This window comes from Monodelphis domestica, chromosome 8, assembly GCF_027887165.1.
Source record: "Monodelphis domestica isolate mMonDom1 chromosome 8, mMonDom1.pri, whole genome shotgun sequence".
NCBI lineage: Eukaryota > Metazoa > Chordata > Mammalia > Didelphimorphia > Didelphidae > Monodelphis > Monodelphis domestica.
This window is the reverse complement of record NC_077234.1, coordinates 187,915,176-187,938,603: the sequence shown is the minus strand read 5'-3', so window position 1 is coordinate 187,938,603 and position 23,428 is coordinate 187,915,176. Positions and strand designations below refer to the sequence as shown.

Here is a 23,428-nt window from a genome sequence, read left to right as displayed (position 1 = left end):
GAGGATTGGAATCCTTATTCTAATATAAAAAGAACATGAAAAGTATACCAAGAATTAGGATACATATAAAGTAACCTTATGAAACCAGGTGTATGAATTGAGATGCTTTCCCTAAATCAATATGGCAGTGGCAGATGGAGCCCTTGTCTCACCTGCCTCATCAGGTTGTGGAGAATATTCAAGGTGATAATGATAGGAAACTGTCATGCAAGTGTCAAGATCCCTAAAGCAAAGTAAAGGCTGCTTACAGCTGAGTCCAGGTTGAATAAATCAGGGAGACAAATTCAAATGTTTCTTAGTACAATGAGTTAGACTTGAAGTGACTTTAGACACATATTGTAAATATAAGCATAGAAATTTATTCGTCAAGAGTTAAATGTCAGTTTTATTAAAAGATATGCAAATACAAAAAAGAATACTATTAACCAAAAACTATTATCATTAACTTATAGTTAGAAAACATTTTGTTATTCTTAGGCATGATACTAAGGCACTTTGAATTCAAACATTCAATAAATGTGGAGAGGACAGAGATACCTAAAATTTTATATACTTCTTTAATAGTAAGATGCTTCTGATTATTGTCTAAGTATTGAGTTGTATCTTTATGTACTTACAACCTCTTTTTTTTCTCCTTACTACCAAATAGGATTTTAAAGCACTCAAATGATTAAGTGGTATGAACCAATGAACATAAGCAAATATAATAAAATTGGGCAGGGTAATAATTGCTGGAAAAGAAGCTGCCAAACTTGGGCATTTCTGCTCATGTGCTCATTCATTAGTAGGGCAAGTCTAACTAGAAATGCTCACAATCATATTCCATAATTGGATAATATAGCCATAAAAAGTTCTTACCAATCATGAATTACTAGTAAGTAGTTAAACAGGACAGGTATATGTTTAGTATGTCAAAATCATCAAAATGATTAGTTTTTTTTCTGTAAAGAATGATTCTTGTACATATTTATGTGAATATAAACACAATACAGCCTTTGTAACATTGTGACCGAGAGCTGTATTTTAATGGCACTGAGTCTTATCTTTGGTACAATGCACTTGCAAACGGTCAATAACTTGGCAATACAAAGAAACAGTCTAAGTGCATTCCAAGGTAGCAGCAATAAACACTAATATTATCAATAACCTAGGGTATATGTATTGGCCTTTTTCAAAATATCTTTATATAATCGCTAGTTGCTATGATCATCCAATACATCTCCTTAGCAAAAAGTTACAGCGCAAAAAAAAAATACTACATAATATGAGAAAATCAAAGCATACTTCCAAACATCATAATGTTTGCTTGTGTGCTACATAAATCTGGAACTTCTGTATTACATAAAGCTGGAGCTGAAAGAGGAAAAAAAAAGCACTGAATAACTGGCATCTAAGAAAAGAAAACAGAAAACTGAAATGCCTAGAGCTTTGTGATTGGTATGGCCTTTTCTAACAACCAATTTTTATTTTTAATAATGCTAGGGAAAAAAATCAAGATTTAGAAAATCTATTTCCAAAAACCACATTATTGCATTTTCATTAGGATAAGGGGAAAAAATACTGTTTGAGTTTTTAGACAAGAATGTGAGGAGCTGTTAGTCTTTTAACTTTGAAAATAATGCTGTATGATTTTCCAAGATCCATGGTCTATAGTCCTCAGAAACTAAAACTGGTGGTTCTCCTGACAAGACTATTAGAAAGTTACCCAAAGCATCCAAAAATAGTGAAAAGGAAAAAATGGGGGAGGGGGAAAGCTCCTCTCCACCTTGCATCTCCTCTCCATGCTTACAAGCATTCAGTATAAGCATACTGAAAAGCAGTAAAAAAGTACATTATGGTTTAGTGTTGCAGAACTAGATGTCAAGGTCATCTAGTCCAACCCTCTTGTCTTACAGATGAGGACACTGAGGTCTAGAGAGATTAAGTGACTTGCCCGACATCACAAAATGACAGAGTTGGGACTTTAATTGGGTCTTGACTTCAAATTTAGTACTCTCCTCTGTCAGACTTAATGATTAAGCATTTTTATAAATTTGAAATAATATTTCAATGAAATGGAACTTGAATAAATTGTAGGTATTAAAAACTAGCATTATCATTGGTATTATGTTTGTACTTTCTCTTGCTTTTGTGGTTTTTGAAATAGAAACTGTAACTTCCCCACTAACATTTGCTAAAGGCTATTAAAAACATAGATTGATCTAGCCTAAAAATCTCCATGAAACCTTCCCAAATGTTTTGGGTTTTTTACCCCCTTTTGGTGTATCTGGAAAATCTCTTCCAAAAGGTACTATGTATGTATCACAGTTATATTTTCAAGAACATTTTAAGACTGAGTTCAAGTTTTGTACTTGTTTTTGAACTGGTTTTGTAAAAGGTTTGTAACAGAGTAACAAATAAAGAGAATTCTTTGGCAATCTTCAAGCCACTGACACAAAAGATTGTTAGTTTAAGCAGAAGCACAGATCTCCAAAGGTGCCACTACTTGCTATAAATAGGGGTTATTTTGAATTCCAACAACAATCAGAAAGGTGAACAGAGGCAATTTGCAGAAGGGTATCTTCACTCTCAAAAGAGAAGATGCCAAAGCTATACAGAACATAAGTTAACTTTGTTTGGACACATACCCATAACCCTCAAGATAATCCAAATGCTACTCTTGGCCACCCCCTTGTATCAATGTGGCCCCCTCTGTCTCTTTATGTTGGCTCATCATCCTTTTCACAAGCATGGCATCACAGGACCAGAATTCGAAATCTGGAAGTTTTATTGAAATAAAAATTCTCATAGAGTTAATATCAGCAAAATCTGACAGGAAAAATTATTCTAAGAATAAAGGCCTTTTTATCTTGAATAAAAAAAAAACATTTTTAGATTGCCTTCAAAGCCTGTAATTCCAATTTCCATTTGAGCTTGTACAAAATAACAGCAAATCTGAATTTATCATAGGTATATTCTAGTCACAGGTAAGACTCAGGAAAAAGTGATACTTTTTTTCCTGGCTCATATCCCTTTTTCAGTGTAATAGCTTCTTCTACAAGGATGGTCTAGGTTTTTAGAGAATACTTACTTCTTACGATCCTTGTCTTTCTTCACACTGGGACCAGATGCATTTAAAGGCTGATTTTGGAGGAGCTCAGATGCAGCTTTCTTTTTGGCAAACGCATTTATTTCTTCTTCCAAATACCTTCTCTTTTCTTCAAGTTTCATTCTTTCTTCCTGATGCAGTCTTTTAAGATGTTCAAATTTTGCCTGCAGCTACGAAGCAAATGTGTAGTTCTGATTACCGTACATGTGGTGGCAGCATAATCCAAAGAATCAGAGCAAGAAAATATTTCACACGTGCCTTTTTTTTAAAGCAACGTAGCAAACACAATTTCTCAGGAACGTAGCTCATGTAAAAACTCATATTGAATTTCCTTACTGCCATTTATCATTATTTTAGAGATATCGTGATTACAAAGTAACTACTGATATTCAGAGCATTGTTCTTTTCAAAGTTGTTTTTTTCCCCAAAATTTATGTTACTTCAAGGTTTGTAAAGCATTTATGCATGTTTGTATATGTATGTGTAAACAAACATATCAACATGTTTATAAATAAATAAAAACAGAAGGATAATACATATATAAATAAAAATTTCCTTGCTCTCACAACAACTTTGAGAAGTTGGTGCTATTATTATCCTTTTTTTTTATTTTATTTTTGTCATGCAAAACACACTTCCATATTGGTCACTGTTATAAGAACAAACTCATATGTAACTAAAAAATAAAACTAAAAAATATACATATACACTGATATGAAAGATGACTTCATCGGTTCTTTCTCTGGAGGTAAATAGCATTCCCTGTCTTAAGTCCTTCATTACTACAACAATGCATCCTCATTTTACAGGTCAGGATAAGGGGCTCTCTGCTGACACAACTACTGAGTGTCTGGATAGATTTGAACCTACATCTTCCTGACTCTGAGACCAGTGCCCCATTCACTATACCAATGGTATCAAATTCAAATAGCAAGAGATTCCTGTGGACCTCACATTAACTTGGAAAACTTCAAATGAACATTATTTATCTTGTGCTGTATTTTGACTCATTTTAAAACATTTCTTAATCACAGTTTAATCTGGTTTGATATATTCATCAGTCTAAAGTCTAAAGGAGCCCACTTTTGGATTCCTCCCCACAGAGGGTCTTCAAGTATAAATTCGAACCATTTGTCAGGTATTTTATAAGATTAGCTGGCTATAGGTATAATACAGATAATTATCTGGCTATGGAAAGTTCCCACCATAAAATGCTATGAATTTTTTGATTCTGTGATTTTAAGTTATGCTTAGCTTTCTCTTTTCTTTTTTAGCATTTAATATTTAAAATATTTCTGCTTTGAGACAACTCTTAATCTTCCTACAACCATATAAATCATAAATATTTTTACTGGCCCAAAGGTTTCATGAAAAATGTGAACTATGTTATCCAGTTTACTGATGCCGGATCCTTTGAACTGCTGATGTTTAGTATGATTAAATTATGAACATATTAGAAAAATTTGGAAGAGCTGTTGAAAATATTTGGTTTGTTCAAAAAATAAAAAGTTACAACTATAAGGATGCCAGAGCAAGATACCTCACATACCACTGACCATAATTTGTTAGCACAAAACACGTTATCAGTAATACTTTTCTAATATCTGTGACAATAGAAAAGGGGCTAGAAAGTATCAATGAAAAAGAAAGAATTTGTTACTTGAATAAACTAATCTGAATTATTTTAGCTCTCTCGGCCTGGGTTCCTTATCAGCAAAATGAGGAATTGGGATTATATGATCTCTTTCTGTTGTAAACCTCTGAAACTATGATTCTCTTTTCTATCTCTCTCCAAGTCAACAGACTTCTTTTTTCAGGAATCTTTTCTCCAGTACACTTAAACACACCAATTTCAAACTGGGCCCTTCTTTGACAACACACAAAATAATTAAGATATAAATGAGAACTTTATTATAATGGATGACTTTCTGAGAGAGAAAAATACAAATGATGTAATAACAAAATATATCAAAAAAAATTTTTTTAAGTTAAATTAGTTTCTTTTCCAGGAAATCACTGGAAAAACAGGGATCCCTTAGTCCCTCCCTGAGCTGGTAAGTTAACTATTTGACAAGATTCCTGAACTTTTCCTAGCCTAAGAGAGTAACAGAAAAAATAATTAAGGTACCTCTCCTTTTCCCTGACCAGGACATCAATTGGCTAAGAGGACTTGAGTTCATCTTAGTGGACCAAGAGCCTATTTCATTCTTTGTCCTAAGTCAAAGTGGTAGTGGGGAATCTGGTAAAGTGAGAGAGATGGCTGACGAATTCAACCTAAATGCTCTACTGCCTCTTCTCCATACAAAAGAGGGAAAGGGACAGTAAGAGCAGAAGTTTATTTCTAGGCAGACATAGCTTTCTGAGGGAAGAAAAAGAAGCCAGTATTTGCCTCAAGGTGATACAGAAAAAGAGAATTTCAGAGAAACCAACATCTACATATATTCAAACACTATTCAACAAGACAAATACAAAACAGGCTCTTTTTTTTTTTTAGTTAATTGCCTTTCTGCCCTTTTCTAAATTAGTGCTACAAGAGAATTTTATATTGCAATAAATATACAATATATTTAAAGTACAGTGTTTGGTTTTTTTAGCTGGCTTTGGAACCTAATGATTAATGATTTCTAGGGGAAAGTGTGTTCACAATTCCATTTGTAATCAATTTATAATATGGTTGGTGAGTATACTTAAAATCATAGCAGAGGTTATTACATGGGTTGAGGGGATATGATTGGGGATCAATCCTAAATTGTCATCCTAGTGCAAACATCAACAACATGGAAATAGATTCTGATCGAGGACACGTGTAATACCCAGTGGAATTGCTTGTTGGCTATGGGAAGGGGTGGGGGAGGGGAGGGAGGAAACGAATATGATTCTTGTAACCAAGGAATATTGTTCTAAATTGACTAAAATTTTTTTCTTTAAAAAAAATAATAAAAAAATAAAATCATAGCAAAGGGCAGCTAAGTGGCTCAATGGATTAAGAGTCAGGCTTAGACTCCTAAGTCTTGGGTTCAAATCTGACCTCAGATACTTACTTCCTAGCTATGTGATCTGGACAAGTCACTTAAACTCCATTGCCTAGTCCTTACACTCTTTTGACTTAGAACACAGTATTGATTCTAAGAAAGCAGGTAAGGGTTTAAAAAAACTATTTTTAAATCATAGCAATTTAGAGAAGAAAAGGATCTCAGAAACCATAATATCTAAATAGAAAACCAACATGCAGAGGGGTTGAAGCAACTTTCCTACTCAAGTTAATATAACAAAGCCAGAACTAAATCTGGGCTACTCCCTAGCCCAGTGACCGCAAATCTTTTAGAGACCAAATAGTAAACTGTAACCCTCAGGCCACATGTGAGCCCCCTGTCCTTACCCCAGACAGGGGAGGGAGGAAGTGCTGCCACTGGGCTGCTGGGCAGAAGGGTGGGTGACTTGAGAAATGTCCTCAGGCACAGCCCTCTCTGGCACACATGCCATAGGTTTGCCAACACAGCCCTAGCCCAATACTCTAATATAGAAAACTGCCTCTGAGAGAAATATTATTTTTTTAACTTTTTAAATAATTGTTATAAATATTCAAATGACAGAATTGCCTATTGTTCCCCTTCTCAAGATAGTGAGAATCTGTATAATTAACAGTGTCCACTAAGCCATAACAGGTTACCAGTGCTCTATATGCCTGTTGATAAATTATAAAAAGTAAAAGCAGCTAAATTATTCATGACATTACAAAGCACTAAGTCACTATTCAAAAGCAATTCCTCATGGGACTTGCTTTTCATAAATCTGAATGAGTGTGAACAAAAATCCCAATTTAAATAAAGAAATTAGGAAATGACTCATTTTCTCAAATTATTCATGAGGATCCTGTTAATAGCAAGCTCAATTATTGCAATTAAAATGTCATTCAACTTTAAAAAAAATTGTGCCTTTGCAGGGCTCTATAAAATTGTTACAATGGGGGAGGATCAGCTGTATTTAGATTCTGAGCTTCTTCTCAAGAAACAATAACTCTTATTTAGATTTATTCATTCATTCAACAACCACTGATTAAACATCTATTTTATGTGAAACACTACCATGGTGATGGAAAAGTACTCCTCTCTCAAGCATTTTATGGAAAGATGAATATTTACATAGTCCTGATTAGTCTGGTCCATATAATAATATTAATGATAATCGCTGCCTTTTATATAGCCTTTAAGGTTTATAAAGTGTTTTTGGTATATTGTCTAATGGGAACCTCACAAGAGCCTAGGAAGTATGTCTCCCAGTAAGTAACCAGTCATGCAGCTAAAAGTATCAGAAATGAATGCAAATCCTGGTCTCCATTACTTACTCAAATTACTCTTCCAACAATAACATCTTACTACACAAAATAAGTACATTCTAGTTAAAGTTATTACTAAAAGAACTAACCTAAAAATTTAAAATTCCAATATTACCTCTATTAATTTATGTATTCAGTGTCAGAGCAATCAAGCTACCAAAGGATTATTTTATATAAAGTTAGAAAAAATAACAAAATTCTTTTCAAGGAAAAAAAAGGGAAATAATGAGATTTTTTTTAAATAGAAAGGAAGGAGATCTAGCAGTAGCACATCTCAAACTATCTGTAAAGCAATAATTGGGCTGCTTGATACTGGTTAATCAATAACAAACCAACAGAAGTTGGTTAGTGGAGCAGAATAGATTCAGAGTATGCACAAGCAAATGATCCTAATAACCTAGTATTTGATAAACACCCATAATCCAGCTACTGGGGAAAGGACTCACAATTTGACAAAAATTGCTGTCAAAAATTAATAAGTATGGGGCAGTTAAGTGGCTCGGTGGATTGAGAGTCAGGTCTAGATGCAGAAGGTCCTAGGTTTGAATCTGGCTTCAGATACTTCTTACCTATATGACCCTGGGCAAGTTATTTAACCTCCATTTAGTATTAATAGGTTCTAAGACAGAAGATAAGGGTATTATTTTTTTAATTAATAATTCCTATGGGCAGCTGGGTGGCTCAGTTGTTAAGAATGGAGAGCTAGAGTCAGGAAGGCACATCTTTGTGAGTTAAAAAAGCCATGTGACTCTGGACAAGTCACTTAATCCTCTTTGCCTCAGTTTCTTCCATCTGTAAAATGAACTGGAAAAGGAAATGGCAAACCACTCCAGTATCTTTGCCAAGAAAATTTCAAATGGAGACCTGAAGAGTTGGACACAACTGAAATGACTGAACAACAAAAACAGCCCCCATATCAAGACAAAGTTACAAGTAGATAAATACATGCCATATGTAAAAAGTCACCTCATATCAAATTAGCGACACAAGAAAGAAATTATCTTGTAGATCTCTAGATAGAAGAATAAATAATTAATGATCAAAAGAGGAAGAACAACTTTCACAAAATTAAATGGGCAATTTTACTTTTATATAAACAAAATTAATGTAATTAAAGTCAGACGGAAATATCCAAGGATATCCAAAGATATCCAAGGAAAAATTCTTTGGAGCAATTTTCTCTGATAAAGGGGTCAAAGGAAGAAATCTAAGCTTTTCTACAATCCTTGAAAAAAATTCTCTTAAGATACTAGCAATTAGAGAAATGTTCCAATTCTAGAATTATGCTCTAAAACGTTTGGAACTATGGCCCAAAAGTTATTATAGTGTGCATTCTCTTTGATTCATCTATGTAAATATATTTATAGCTGTTGTTTTTGTATTGGCAAAGAACTGCTATCTAAGAGGATGTTCATCAGTGGGGGAATGCTTGGATTTATAGGCCATATGAATGTAATGGAATATTACTGGGCCATAAGAAATGAAGAAGGGGACGGTTTCAAGAGAAACTTGGGTAGACTAGAACAAATAGAGTGAAACAGGCAGAACCAGGAAAACAAACTCTGATCAATATAATGATCTTCAATGATCAATGATTCCAGAGGACTGATGATGAAGCACAGTATCCACCTCCTAATATGGAAGTGATGAGTTCAACATGCAGAATAAGATATACATTTTTGTATACAGACAATGAGGAAATTTGTTTGGTTGACTATGCATATTTGTTTCCTTTTTTCTTTTTTTTTTTAGTACTTCCTGATTTGATAGGAGGAAGCCTGAAGGACTTAACACATAAACAGGACAGCTATGAAAATCACTTGCTGAATTTATTACACACTAAAAAGAAAAGTAAGCTCTATATAAAAGATTTACAATTTGATATACAATATCTGCTTCCTGTTCTAAAACATTTTGGAAATTGCTTGTTTTATTTGTTGTTTGTCAAGTTCAGAATAAAAACAAAATTAAAGTTTCTCTTAAAAAGAAGAAGAAATGATCCATTGGTGTTTGTTAAGTCCAGAATTTCTTAAAAGGGAGAAAAAGAAAAACATCTTAGCAATGTTTTCTTGAACTATTCTGTATGAAAGGATCAGATTCTAACATTTAATAACCTTTTTCAAAAGGGTTTTTTTATTCTTGTGAACCCAGCTTTAATTTGAGACCCCTATTTCCTTCATCTCTATCATATAAAGTAGGTCTTTCCAAAAGGGCTTCTCCTTGGCTACCCTTCTCTTTACTCTGTCCCTTGGCAATTTTATTCTGAGATCATAGATGATACCAAGAAAGGACCTTGGGTCTTCTGATTCAAAATTCAGAATTCTTTCCACTGCATCCACTATCCCACAATTCTCTATGGCTTCAACTATCACCTCTACAAAGATACCTTTTGTTACTTAGTCGTTTCAGACATGCCCAATTATTTATGACCTCATTTGGGGTTTTCTTAGCAAAGATACTGGAGTAGTTTGCCAATTTCTTCTCCAGCTCATTTTAAAGATGAGGAACTGAGGCAAAGAGGATTAAATTACTTGCACAGGGTCACACAGATAGAAAATGTCCAAGGTCAGATTTGAACTCACAAAAATAAGTCTTCCTGACTTCAGGCCTGGCATTCTATTCACTGCACCTCCCAGTTACTCTATGCAGATAATTCACATAGTTACAAATTCAGACCTTGACTCTCTTCTGCGTTCCAAAGCCCCATTTATTTCCATTTGCCTGTAAAGCTATCTCTACTTGGATGTCACTTCAAGTTCAATAAATATAAAAGCAGGTTAATCTTTCCTCCTAAACCTGCTCCTCATTCAGATAATTATTTCACCAAGACTCAGAAACTTAATATAACTTTTGAATTATCTCTTTTCCAAGCAGTGACCAAATCTGTCCTTCCCCTTCTCTATTCCCACTGCCATCCAAGCATAAAGCCCTATTGCCACACTCCTGAGACAATCCAATAGCTTCTGCCTACCACTTTCTTTCCTCCAATTAACTCCTCATACCACTTCTAGACCTAGTTTTAAAAAACTGGATACTCTGAATCAGACTTTCCTTTGAAAAAAACTTATGGTTCCCTCCTACTACTCAATGAATAAAGTTCAAACTCCTTTGCTTGTCATTTGAAGCCTCTACAATTTGGCATCATCCTAGCATTCCTCCTAAAGGACTATCTTCTCTTCTCTCCTGTCTCCATGCCCCTTTCAAGCATTTTTTGACTCAGCTGCTAAAAGTCAACTCAAATGTCATCTCCATGAAGCCTTCCTTCCATTTATCAGTACAGCTTGCTGCTTCTCTCCCCATTTCCCAGTACTTCACCAATCACTTACCATGGGCTATTTTGTGTGGCCAGTATATGTGTCAGACACCTCCCAAATTAGAAGAGAAGCGACCATCACTTATCCAAACTTTTTCATTTCTTCTAGCACCTAGCACAGTGTTCTGCATGTGACACATGCTTCTGGGTTTGCTGGCACAATCATATTTAGACAAGGAGACCTAAATATTGCAAGACTATTCCCCTAAAGGGTCAATTTTTTTTGAAAGCCAAATTTCTCATTTCAAATGTGAAATATTTGTTTAAAATGTGCTTGCCAGCAAGATAACTTTGTGAGCAAAAGCAGGTGGCCTCCTAAAGCCCAGTAATTAAACTCTTCCAAATGAAATAAACAGGATACATAAAAACCAAACAAAACCCCAAACCAGTAACACTTACCTCTCTCTCAGCTTCTTTCAAGATTGATTCTTTCTCCTTTACTCGCTGCACAAACATTTGTTTCATCTCTTCTTCTTTCCTTTGACGTTCACCATAAAATTCATGTCTTTTGATTTCATAGGCCTCCTGAAGACTAAAATGAAAATGCAAATACATAGACAAGCTCTATAATCAATCACTTCATTTTACACCCTACTAGCAGGTCAACCAAACACACAGAATCTTCCATCTTGTAAAGCTGATGAAGCAGGAGGCTTGCTAATTAACAATAGGATTCATATACTCTTGATTCATTTAACTCAATCTGAAATTCCTTGAGGCACAATTCTGCTGCAATTCTTAAGAGAGCAAAAGTGATTCTAAGGACTCTCCATAGAAAGCAAATTTTCTCATTTGTAGAGGTTCAGTGCTATCCAATTCTCTTCAACATTAAAAACAAAGTTCTTCCCTTTGTGTTTTCTTAAAAGTTCCAAAAGACAAAATTAATTGTCCTCTCATGATAAAGATTTTCATTTATGAAAAATTGCAACTTCACTTTAAATTAGTACTACAATGTGGCATAAAAATTTTACATTTAAATATGAAATATTAGAAATAGGATAGCAATTAAAAAGAAAAATACTTTTTGTTTCCAACACTGGCATAATGTTTTTATTAATCACTAAAAATTCTTTGTTTCTAGAATGTTTTTTAAAAACCCTTACCCTCTCTCTTAGCATGAACACTGTGTATTGGTTTCAAGGCAGAAGAATCATAGGGGCTAGGCAATGAGTACATTTTTTGAAAAATCCGATGGGCATCAAATAATCATCATACATGCACTTGGTGCTAAGGGGCAATTTACAGAACCATAATAATACCAAGCTTTGTATAGTAACTTATAGTTTTCAAATAACTTGCACATAAAGCACCTCCCTTTGACCCTGACCATGCCAGTATGTACAAGCTTTATCCCCATTTGACACTTGATTTAATTGAGGCTCATCAAGTCTAGTAAAGACTTGCTCAAGATTATACTCATAACTGATGATTAAGTGGTACAGTCAAGAAGTGTTCAGAGGAGGGGGCAGCTAGGTGGCTTAATGAATTGAGAGCCAGGCCTAGACAGAAGAGGTCCTGGGTTCAAATCTAATCTCAGACACTTCCTACCTATGTAACCCTTATCAAGTCACTTAACTTCAACTGCCTATCCCTTACTGCTCTTCTGCCTTGGAACCAATACAAAGTATTGATTCTCAGACAGTAGATAAAATACATCCTTGTGTTTTTTAAAAAATGTTCAGAGAAGATGAGATCTTAAAAATCATTAGAACTGTTCTTCCTCAAGGGTAAGAGTGTGGATCTCAAACTAAATATGCCCAAAACAGAACTTGCTACCATTCTTCTCAAAATGTCCCCTCTTCTTACTTCTATTGAGGGTCATAATCATTTTTCCAGTTATTCTAAATCCTGTCAACTATTTCTGAAACAGTCTCTCTCTCATATGTCCCTTTTTCTCCACTCAGACAATGAAGTGATTCAGGTTCTTATCTCTTCTCATCTGACCTATTTCAATAACTTTCTCATTTGTCTCACTCCCTCAGACCTCTCCAATCATCCTCCACATAGCTGACAAGATGATGGCTCTAAAGCACAGGTCTAAATGTATCATTCTCTGCTCAATGGGTTCTGGAGACTGGAAGTTGCTTCTAGGATAAAACAAACTCCTCAAATGGCCTTTAAAGCCCTTTACAGTCTGGTTCTAGACCACCTTTCCAGGTGTGTTGTACATGGTTTTCCTTTATGTGTTCTTTTTGGTGGGTCAGCCAATTCATCCCATTCATATGGAATGATTTCACATATTTATATAGTACTTTAGCTGAAAATCAAAATGAGTATTTGAAAACATTAAAAGGAGGACTTGTTGAAGCAACAAGATGGAAGATTAGACATTTCCTCTGATCCTCAAGAAATCTCAATCTTCTCCAAAACATAAATTATGCACCACAGAGAAAGCAACTTCAGTTGTCTCTATAGCTAGGACACCCAGAAGCCAAAAGGAAGTTCCCCACCAAATGATTCATTTCACTGACCCTGAGTTCACCTAACACCCCTCCCCTACTTTCTATCATCAAGGCTGCAAGAAAAAACCAAGCCAGACACAAATGCACAACAAAATCCACCCCCAAACGTTGGTCCCCCCAACCTCCTTCAAGGAGATCATGTGGAAACCCTCACTGCAGGCTGCAGAACTTTATCAGAACACAATAGCCAGTGGATGTAACCTTGTAACCCCAGCAATGCTTATATGGAATGGACACCAGCAAGGCAGCTTTCTGAACTGCCAGGCTAGAGAACTAAAGGAACAAAGAGAGTAGAGCAGGACGTCCTATGGCGGGGGGAGGGGATACAAGTATGAAGCACTCTACCCAGCTTGAGGGAAAGAGCACAGATTCCAGTTGGGACCAATTCTGATCACCCAAAGGTCACTCAGGGCAGAGACCTTGGCTCCAGAATTATGAATTGTCCAGTGTGGAAGGAAACTAAGATTCTTTGAGATCCAACCCCCAAGGAAACTACTATAACAAGGGACAGAGTCAGAGGGTAAATGAGAGTATCAGTGGGGAAAATTCACCAAAGATCTCAGGAAGAAGAAAATTCAAAAAGCTTGACTATAAGCAGATAAATCAAACAGAGAAATTAACAAAAAGAAAAAGAAAAATAGGCTCCAGATCTAGTAAATAAGTTCATTTTTTCCCTCCATTTTCCTCAAATCTTCTCCCTGGGTTCATGTTCTCCTTCTTCCCAGGTGCCAGTTGCCCTCAAAAGTTCTAACTTTCCTTATCTGGAGGGATGAATAAATACTGCCAACAAAGGAAGTGACCCAACACTTGGTGAAACAAAGGATCTTGCAGAATATAAGAACATAGAACAATGACTTGTTATTCCTTAGTGTCCAAAGGAGAAATGAGAATTGTCAGAACAGAATTTATGGCCTGCAGAGCAAAAATAATAGACAGAATAGAAAAACTGGAATCTGTGATGGCAAATCTCACCAAAGAAATAAAAGAAGAAAGACCAACAGATAAACAACAGATTGGGAATACAAATAATAAAAAAGTGAAGGACAATTTAAAAGAAGAGAAGCAAAAAAAAATATTCCAATAGCATTAAAAGAAAATATGTCCACTATGCAAGCAAAACTTACTTAGCTCAAAAATAAGATATATCAAGACAATTTTAGGATATTAAGCCTTCCTGAGGAATAGGTCATGACAAAAAAATCTTAACACCATAATTCAGGAAGTAACACAACTGCTCCAAACTTCTAAACATAAATAATGATATACCAATAGAAAGAATTCACAAATCTTTCTCCAGAAAGAAAAAAGAAAACCCCAAGCCTGTAAACTCTAAGACACAGTAGTGAAATCTCACAATTCAATTTAGAAACAAGTTCTACATGTGATCCTTAGATCTTCAAATAGCAAGGAAAGAAAGTTCAAATAACATATGACTATTCTACACTAACCAGAAGTGCAGGAGGGAATGAAATTTATGTCCCCAAAAAGCAGTGAACCTCAGGATACAGCCCAGGAGTGATCTATGTTGCAAATTTGAGTTTAATTGTATGTGAAAAAAGATGGATGTTTAATAGTCAAGAGGCATTTGAAACATTTTTAGGCAGAAAATCATAACTGAAGATTTTTTGCTCCTCAAACATCCCAAATAAAAGAAAGGCAGAAGTCAATAAATGCAGTAGCCAACAATGGCAGAAGAGTGATTGCTAAAAGACCAGAGTAAGTAACTCCCTTCTAAACAAATGTATTCAGGGAGATGGGAGTGAAGGCAAAAGTCAAACTGGGTTAAGTATATAACATATGCATAATTGCAAAACACAAAATTCACACTGATATATACATTTCTGTGGAGAATTCAAACAGACAAATTTCTTATCTGCAGGAGTTTGCACAGAAATCAAGAACATTGTATTATGGATGTACATATGTAAATCTGTATAAATACGACCTATGTACACATGTAAATACTAATGTACTAACAAACTAACTATATTAGGATAATTTATTAATGTTCTAATGACTAACAATAGGGAGAGTTTAGAAAATTTGTTCAAAGTCTGAGGGAAGTAGGGACAAACATAAAAACGACTTAAGTATACAAGTTAGACTACATTATGATTGTAGGTTAGCAATTGTTAGTAATAGAAACATTTTATTTAGTTGAATTTATAGACATTAGGAGATAAGACAGTTACATATTTAAAATACTGTTAGAATTGTTTAAAATTGTTACATGATTTGTTATTATGTTCAAAACTATATTCCTGTAAAATCTTTATTATCTAAACCATTTTCCTGTACCCAAACTTAGCATAGAATTAGATAGACAGAATAGCTAAAATAGATTAGCATTTGTTGTTTGGGGAGGGTAAAGGAATATTTAACATAGTACAAGGTTAAAGAATTAGATAGTTAGAAATATATATATATATATCAGTCATTTCTCTCAATTGAACTATATTCCACCATCCTCCAATTTAAGACTCATCTTAGTGATAGGGAAACCCCAAAACCTCTTTCCTTCCATTTCCTTATCCTTCCCTATCTTCCCTAATAAACTCTTTTATTTAAGATAGAGAAAGAAAGAGTATTTCCTTTGAAACATCATAAAACTCACCCCTGAGTTGATTTGGAAGAAGAGAGAAGAAGGAAGGGGGGAGGAGAGGAAAAGGGAGGAAGTGAAGAAAAGAGGGAGAAGAGAAGACAGAAGAAAGAAGATAACTACCTGATCTGTTAGTTATCAATTACCAATCAATATAATCCCATTTTACTACTTATTACAAGAGGCAGGGATGAAGTATGGAATACCCCTGCCAACAGATGAATCAATATTTGGGAGGCAGCATGGAACTACATTACATGTATAATGGAATAGGTAATCTGTGTGGAACTATTTCTTGTTACAATAACTGGAATATACTCTGGCTGACTGGAGAGCACTGCTGCCTATTTGTTATGGAGATAGAAGTGCTAGAGAGATAGATACTGCTAGAGAGGTGCTCTGGAGCTGCCTATTGATCACTAATGGCTAAGTCCAGATATTTTTTGCCACCCTTCCTCCCTCCCTCCCTCCCTTTTCCATCCTCTCCCTCCCAGTTTCTTCTGAAGCCTGTGGCTTCCTCCCTCACCCCCTGAGTGGACTACAAGATTTATGAGGAAAAACTCCTTTCTTTTCCTTTTCTCAATTAAGGGGTTTGTTGGGAAACAGGATGAGGATTGAGGTAAGAGGGATGAGGGTGTCCCTAATCTCTAAGGAGAATTTTGAGGGTGTGGAATTGTCAGTCCAGTTACATTTGTGACTCAGAGACAGCCAGAGAGATGGAGGACAAGAAATTTTCTTCTTTTCTTCTTTCTTCAGTCAGATAATCTCTGCTTGAGTAACTTAAGTCTAGACTCTGTCAAAAAGCTAGGTCAGGAAAAAGTCAGTCTCCCTTTGTCAGGAACATCCAAAGAGCAAAGGTTTCTCCCTGGTCAGTAAACCTCCAGAGAGAGAGAGCCAAAAGTCCCAGTTTCTTCTCTCTCTGGCCAGGCTCCCCAACTGCCAGCTCCTGGGAACATTCCCTTTGGAATCTTCTCCTTGATTGACAAACAGGTCCTTCATCTTGGTCTGCATTCCTGGGCTGTCCTGCAAATCCTCTCTCTCTTCATGTCTCTTCCACAATCCCCCCTTTTATTCTCCAAAAAATGCAACTTGCATTTTTCAATGATACTTACCTTTATAATAATTCTATCTATCTATTCTTGACCCTGTGCTATCTTAAATATTCTCTTAACCCCCCCCCCAAATAACCAAATCCTAGCTTATCTTAGCTATTCTATCTACATAGATGCTAAGCTAAGAATGGATTAAGAAAATGGTTTAGGTAAGGGAATTACATGAACATAGTTTTTTACATCACAACAAATAAAGTAACAATTTTCAAATCATTTCAACAATATCACTAACATATTGAATATATAACTGTCTTATCTCCTAATGTCTATAAACTCAACCAAGAAAATTCCTACCACTAACAAATGCTAACCTACAATCATAATGCAACCTAACTTCTATACTGCAGAACTTCTAAGTCTCTACTTCCTTAAGCCTTAAACAAATTCAGAGAGAGAGCCTTGTAGTTCTTCTTCCCCACCTTAATTCACACATATGGTTCTGGCCTGTGTGTAGCTGAAGAGTTTATTGCCACCGACTTACTACTCATGTCAGTGCTACCCTCTGCCAGTTGCATAGGTAACCCAGTTAATTCTTTTTGATTTGATCCATTTCCAATGAAGTCTACATTGGAACATAAACCTAAATCATGGCTGTTGCTTTGGCTAGATACCCCTTTTAATTTTTAATTGTAATAAAATGGATGATCTGTGGAGAACTATGTCTGGTTGTTATAACTGGGTACTCTCTCTCTTCATGTCTCTTCCACACATGGAAAGGTACTTGAAAGAGAAAGAGGAAAGCAGGAAGATAGAGAGGAATATGAGAGGTTCTGGTGTAAAATCAAGAGCTAGCAATTGAATGGAAAGTGACTTCTTCAGTCTCAGAAAAAGAAAAGTCTCCAGGAGAATAAGTGAGAATGAAGAGGAGAGGAGACTGGAAGTGAGGGGGGAGGGGAAGACACCTTGTTTTGGTGATGAAAGGAGTGATGAATATGGCTAAGAGTCAAGCAAGCTGGTGGCCTCAGAGATTTGGTGCTTAAAAAGTCTACCCAACCTATCTCCACAAAGGGAAGTTGGAACTCCTGAGGGCAATTGGCACTAGGAGGAGTGGGAGAACATAGACCCAGGAAGGAGATTATGAAGCAAATGGAGGGGGAAAAAATTAACAATTGAGGAGGCAGGGTTAGCTATATAATTAGGGATGTAGTGGGGGAGAGGCCCTACCATGAGGCAGTTTCACCTCTTTCATCTGTAATAACTAGCATTATTCTTGGAGTTGGGCAAAAATAGAAAATGAGCAAGCTCCATATGCAGTGGCAAAAATCCCCCAGGGAGGAAAGCCTAGAATTGTAATTGCATGAGGAATACAGAAGAAAGAGAAAGTTCAGATAAAAATAAGAGATTATGGTTTAATGGACTTGGAATCAGGAATATTCAATTCCCACTGAAGGCATTTGGGACTCTGAGCATGTCATTCAACCTTTCTGGGTCTCCATTTTTCTGATCTGCAAAATGAGGAAGTTGAACTCAATAGTTTTTAGAATCTCTTCCAGTTCTAAATGAATGATCCTATGAAGTCACCTTGTATACACATACACACACATAATATACATATTGTGCCCATGTACATATGGATTTCCCTGACAGAATCAATCCATAAACATTTATTAAGCATCTACCAGATGCACCAAGCACTGTGAATTTTGTTTAGTATAGTCACTCCTAGCATACAATCTGACACTAATTAGGTGACTAATAAATATTGTCAAATTACATATACCATCAGCCTCTGTCAAACGCATTGATTAGTTTCACTGAACTAATTTTTTTCAACACTTACATTTTGTCCTAATAACAACCCCAGGTCAGAAGTGCAAGAATTAGGCAAACAGCTATGAAGTGTCTGAGGCCAGATTTGAACCTAGATGCTCCCAACTCCAGGCCTGGTGCTCTATTCACCGAACCACCTAGATGTCCCTCTGAGCTGATTTTTGTTTTAAAATCTTTACCTTCCATCTTAGACTCTATACAGTATATTGGTTCCAAGGAGGACCACTGGTAAAGGCTATACCATAGGTTAAGTGACTTGCCCAGGGTTACACAATTAAGAAACATCTGAGGCCAGATTTGAACCCAGTAGGCTTGACTCTCAATCCACTGAGCCATCTAGCTTCCCTTTCACTGAACTGATTTTTAAAAATTTCTTTGGTATACAGAACGGCTCACTAAGGAAGGGAAGGGGAAATTGAGAAGTGAAGGTGATATAACAACAAAAGAGATCAATAAACATTTTAAATTAAATTAATTCTCTTTAGCACAACAGCTGGTATTCAGAAATCCTGAAGTCAAAATTCTAAGTCAATATTGCATAAGAGAGATAGCCCTAGGAAGATCTAGGTTCCAGTCCTGCCACTAACACATCCTAATTCTGGAACTATGTGCAAGCCCCTTTACTTCTTAGTGTACAAAGCAACTCTTAAGACTTTCAATTGCCAGACAAGTTGCTGGTTTGAATTGAAGCAGGAGCTTCCTAGCCAGGAACTTTGTACACTGATACTGTAGCATACCAGGCATGTTAACATCTTGGAAGCATGATTGATGTATTGATATTGTATCCTGTATATTCATTTACCAGACACATGGTCAGATCACTTAATGTTCATTGTATGGAAAGGGACAGTCCAAAGGACTAGCAAAGGGCTAGCAAATTCCTGGGCTGGGCGTTGACAGCCACAGAGTCTGGGCTGGGACTACATTCATTTACAAAGTACTGGTTGGATTAATCTCCTCCTCTTTGATTCTGTCATTGTCAATGCTACCAATGTAAAAACCTATGTCATGTCATGTATACATTAATCACCTCCCACTTGACATTCCTAAGATCCCCAATAAAGGCTGGGGAACATGTGCGAGCCTCCTCTTCCCTTCTCTTCTCTTACACCTCTTACTCTCACAGGGTTTGCTCTCCCTCTTGCCTCTTACAATCTTGATCTTGCTGTGGCCTATTATGTTCCTCGTGTCTGACTGACTTACACAGCACAGCTGTCCCGCACATCTCCCATTAATCTCTTGGCCGTGTGGCCCATGGGGGATGTCCCAGAGTTCTCAGCTCCACGAAGGTTCTCTTGGTCCTCATAATTTCTCCACTTGCTTTCTCTTTCTAGAGAGGTAATTAAGGAGCTTGCATTTCCCCAGGTGTTTTAACTTGTGGTCTCTTCCTCTAACTGCCTTATCTATCTCACATCCATATTCCTCTAGCCTCCATTCTCCTTCTCGGGTCAAACCTCCCCCCCCCCCCATAAACTATATAGGAACTGCAGGTTGGTTCTCTATAGATACCATGAGAGGTTTGTTCTAAAATATATTCAATATGCTGTAAAGAAACAGAAAAGAGTGATACATTTTAAAATTTCATTGAAGATGGTTAATTTTAAATTATTTTAATATAACAAAAATTCTTTAGGTCCCTCGAAAACTTAGCTATTTTAGAATGATTGCTTCTCCCAAGGAACAACGCTAGCCACAATTTTATTGTCATAATTATGCCAAGATTTTAAATAACTCTACAACTTTTGACTATAGGAAGACACTGGTATTTTAGAAAGGGCGTGGTGCAGTGGATAAAGCACAAGGCTTAGAAGTGGGAAAATTAATATTCATGAGTTCAAGTCCAGCCTGAAATGCTTAGTAGTTATGTTACCCTGCACAAGCCATTTAACACTGTTCACCTTAATTTCCTCATCTGTAAAATGAGCTGGAGGAAATGCTAAACCACTCCAGCATTGGTTTACCAAGAAAACCCCAAATAGAGTCACAAAGAATCAGATAGCACTGAAACAACTGAACAGTAACCACACTTCAGAAAAGGCCTTGCTTTTCAAAGCTGGGCATTAAAGATTCCAGAACTTCACCATGCAACAATTTGAAAGTACAAATTCTAATGACTAGTGTGTTACTAGCAAAAATATTAGTTAGCCAGCAAGGTTGGCAAACTGTTTTTAGTACTTAGTGGAGACTTTGGCTTAAATCTGAAATAATTAAACATGTGCAACCTAGGAATTTCTTTTACTTAATATAAATAAGATTATGCTCAGTTAATTAAAAACATGACATTCTAATGCCATTTATTTAGGTCTCATGACCTGCACATGATAAATGCCAGAAGATTAAGATGTCAAATTGGAAAGAACACTATAATTTAATAATGAGTTGATGTAGTCCATATTATCTGTACTGACTTGGACAAATGAAAGAATTTCTTCATCTATAAAATTTAATTTAATAAACATTAAGCAATGACTAGGTGAGGAAATGTCCACGTCAATAATAATAGGTCACATTTTCATAGTTTTACATTTACATATTTACAGAGATATATAAACATTTGCATAGCTAAAAAGTTTTTTAAGTCCTTATATGCTTATATTATATAATTTGATCACCACAATCTTTACGGGGAGGTGCTTTTTCTTTTTTTTTTTTTTAAATAAAACCCTTACCTTCCATCTTGGAGTCAATACTGTGTATTGGCTCCAAGGCAGAAGAGTGGTAAGGGCTAGGCAATGGGGGTCAAGTGACTTGCCCAGGGTCACATAGCTGGGAAGTGTCTGAGGTCAAATTTGAACCCAGGACCTCCCGTCTCTAGGCCTGACTCTCAATCCACTGAGCCACCCAGCTGCCCCCCGAGGTGCTATTTCTTCAACATGGTTCCATACTCTATGTGTTTATCTTCCTCATTAAACATATCTATTGTTGTTCAATCATTCAGTCATGTCCAATTCTTCACAAACCTAAGGACCATAGTACACCAGGTCTTCCTGTTCTCCACTATCTCTCAAAGGCTGTCCAAGATCAAATTTGTTGTTTCCATGACACTGTCTATCCATCTCATCCTCTGCCATCCCCTTCTCCTTCTGTCTTCAATCTTTCCCAATGAGTTCTATCTTCTCATTATGTGGCCAAAGTATTTAAGCTGAAGCTCTTAATAAATGCCCTTCTATCCCTTTTCTCTATGAGGAAGACAGGAGCCAAGATGAACACCACCATTTAGCCATAAAAATTGCCCCCAATTTTTAAAAAGTTTAATAACAGAATTGAATAGCCTAAAAGCCTCTTGAGAGAGGCAACCACTTTGCTATATCTTTTGTCAATAATTTCTATTCTCTTTAAATAATTTCCTATTAAAAACATTACAGTTCCTTCACTGAATGTGACTAAACTTCTAAAATAACCAACTAGGGAGCCTCTGGTTTTTGGATAATTATTCTTGGGGCTGATGATCAACATCCTTAGAAATGATTAAGGCAAGTGTGATTCATGATAATTCAAACATAATTCTTCTGTATCTGCTTGCTGTGGGGTTGAAAAGTATTGTTTTGGCTCATCTGGCCATAAAAACAAACAAACAACCAAATAAATTCCTAATTCCTTCATTCCTGTTCATTTGGCTCCAAGTTCCCTTATAAGAATAAATATTTACCTCAAACAGTCCCAATTCTTCTCTTTTCTCCCCCTTTTCTCAAGCAGACATTTCCCCCTAAATTTTAAATTGCATTTGTTGTAGAAGTCATGTTATGATTGTAGTTCCAAACTTTTTCATCTCATAGCTCAATGCTCCAAATTTCCTTTTTATATACTTATTTCTTTTATGATGTTCAATTTAAAGCTGACTAAGCACCTACTATGTTGTTGTTTGTCCTTTGTTTTCAAAGTGGACCAATGGCATAATGGGGTGATGTCGTAACTTGCCCATAAATTGAATTTAAGTGAGGCAGAGTTGCAAAGTCATCAGTCTAATTCTTTTTTTTTTCCACAGCCATTGAAATCCAGTGGCAAGACAAAAGTCTGGATGACTGGTGATGGCCTAAAATGCAGTGGATGGTCTTGGCATCTTCAACATTTAACCAAATTCTTAAGTACTCCATAGAACCTGCTCCAGCTGTCTTTATAGATATTGGAATAAATTGTTCTCATCAACCCATTTCACTAGGAGAAATCTTCACAAGCTTGGGGTAGACATCGCCCTACCTACTATGTACAGGACATGATGTTGGGGGGGGGGGGAACCACTAATTCTGTACTTAAGATTTTTTTAAAATCCCTCTACATGGGAGAGCTAGGTGGGTTAAGTGGATTGAGAGCCAGGCCTAGAGATGGGATGTCTTGGGTTCAAATTTGGCCTCAGATACTTCCTAGTTGTGTGTCCCTGAGCAAGTCACTTAACCACCATTGCTTAGCCCTTACTGCTCTTCTGCCTTGGAACTGGTACTTAGTATAGACTCTAAGACAGAAGATAAGTTTAAAAAAAAAAACGGATTGATACTAACATGGAAGGATTTTTTTTTAATGCATCCTAATACAACTTTGTTGTTTAGTCACTTAGCAGTGTCTGACTCTTCATTTGGGTTTTCTTGGAAAAGATACAGCTTTCCTGCCTTTCCTTTTTAAGTCTTCTGATTTCACTATCCTTCCAGATTTCCTTCTATAAAGCCTTTTAACTTAGAAAAATGTAAATGTAAATAATTCTTATTCTTTTGGAGGCTACCACACTAAAACTGCATGAAGCTGAGCAAAAATGC

General features: G+C 36.1%; 1 protein-coding gene across 2 annotated transcripts in view; it reads right to left on the bottom strand.

Annotated features, from left to right (window-relative positions):
• Positions 1 to 336: 336 nt before the first annotated feature.
• SEPTIN10 (septin 10) overlaps positions 337 to 23,428 on the bottom strand; it is a 67,434-nt gene continuing 44,342 nt past the window's right edge. Inside the window, exons 9-11 of one of the 2 annotated variants that reach the window (XM_007507931.3) lie at positions 11,137 to 11,269; positions 3,071 to 3,258; positions 337 to 1,353 (exon numbers count right to left, since the gene is read on the bottom strand). In XM_007507931.3, coding sequence (XP_007507993.2) covers positions 1,338 to 1,353; positions 3,071 to 3,258; positions 11,137 to 11,269 — 337 coding nt within the window. In that variant the 3' untranslated portion in view covers positions 337 to 1,337. The other variant, XM_016424893.2, reaches the window with a different exon arrangement.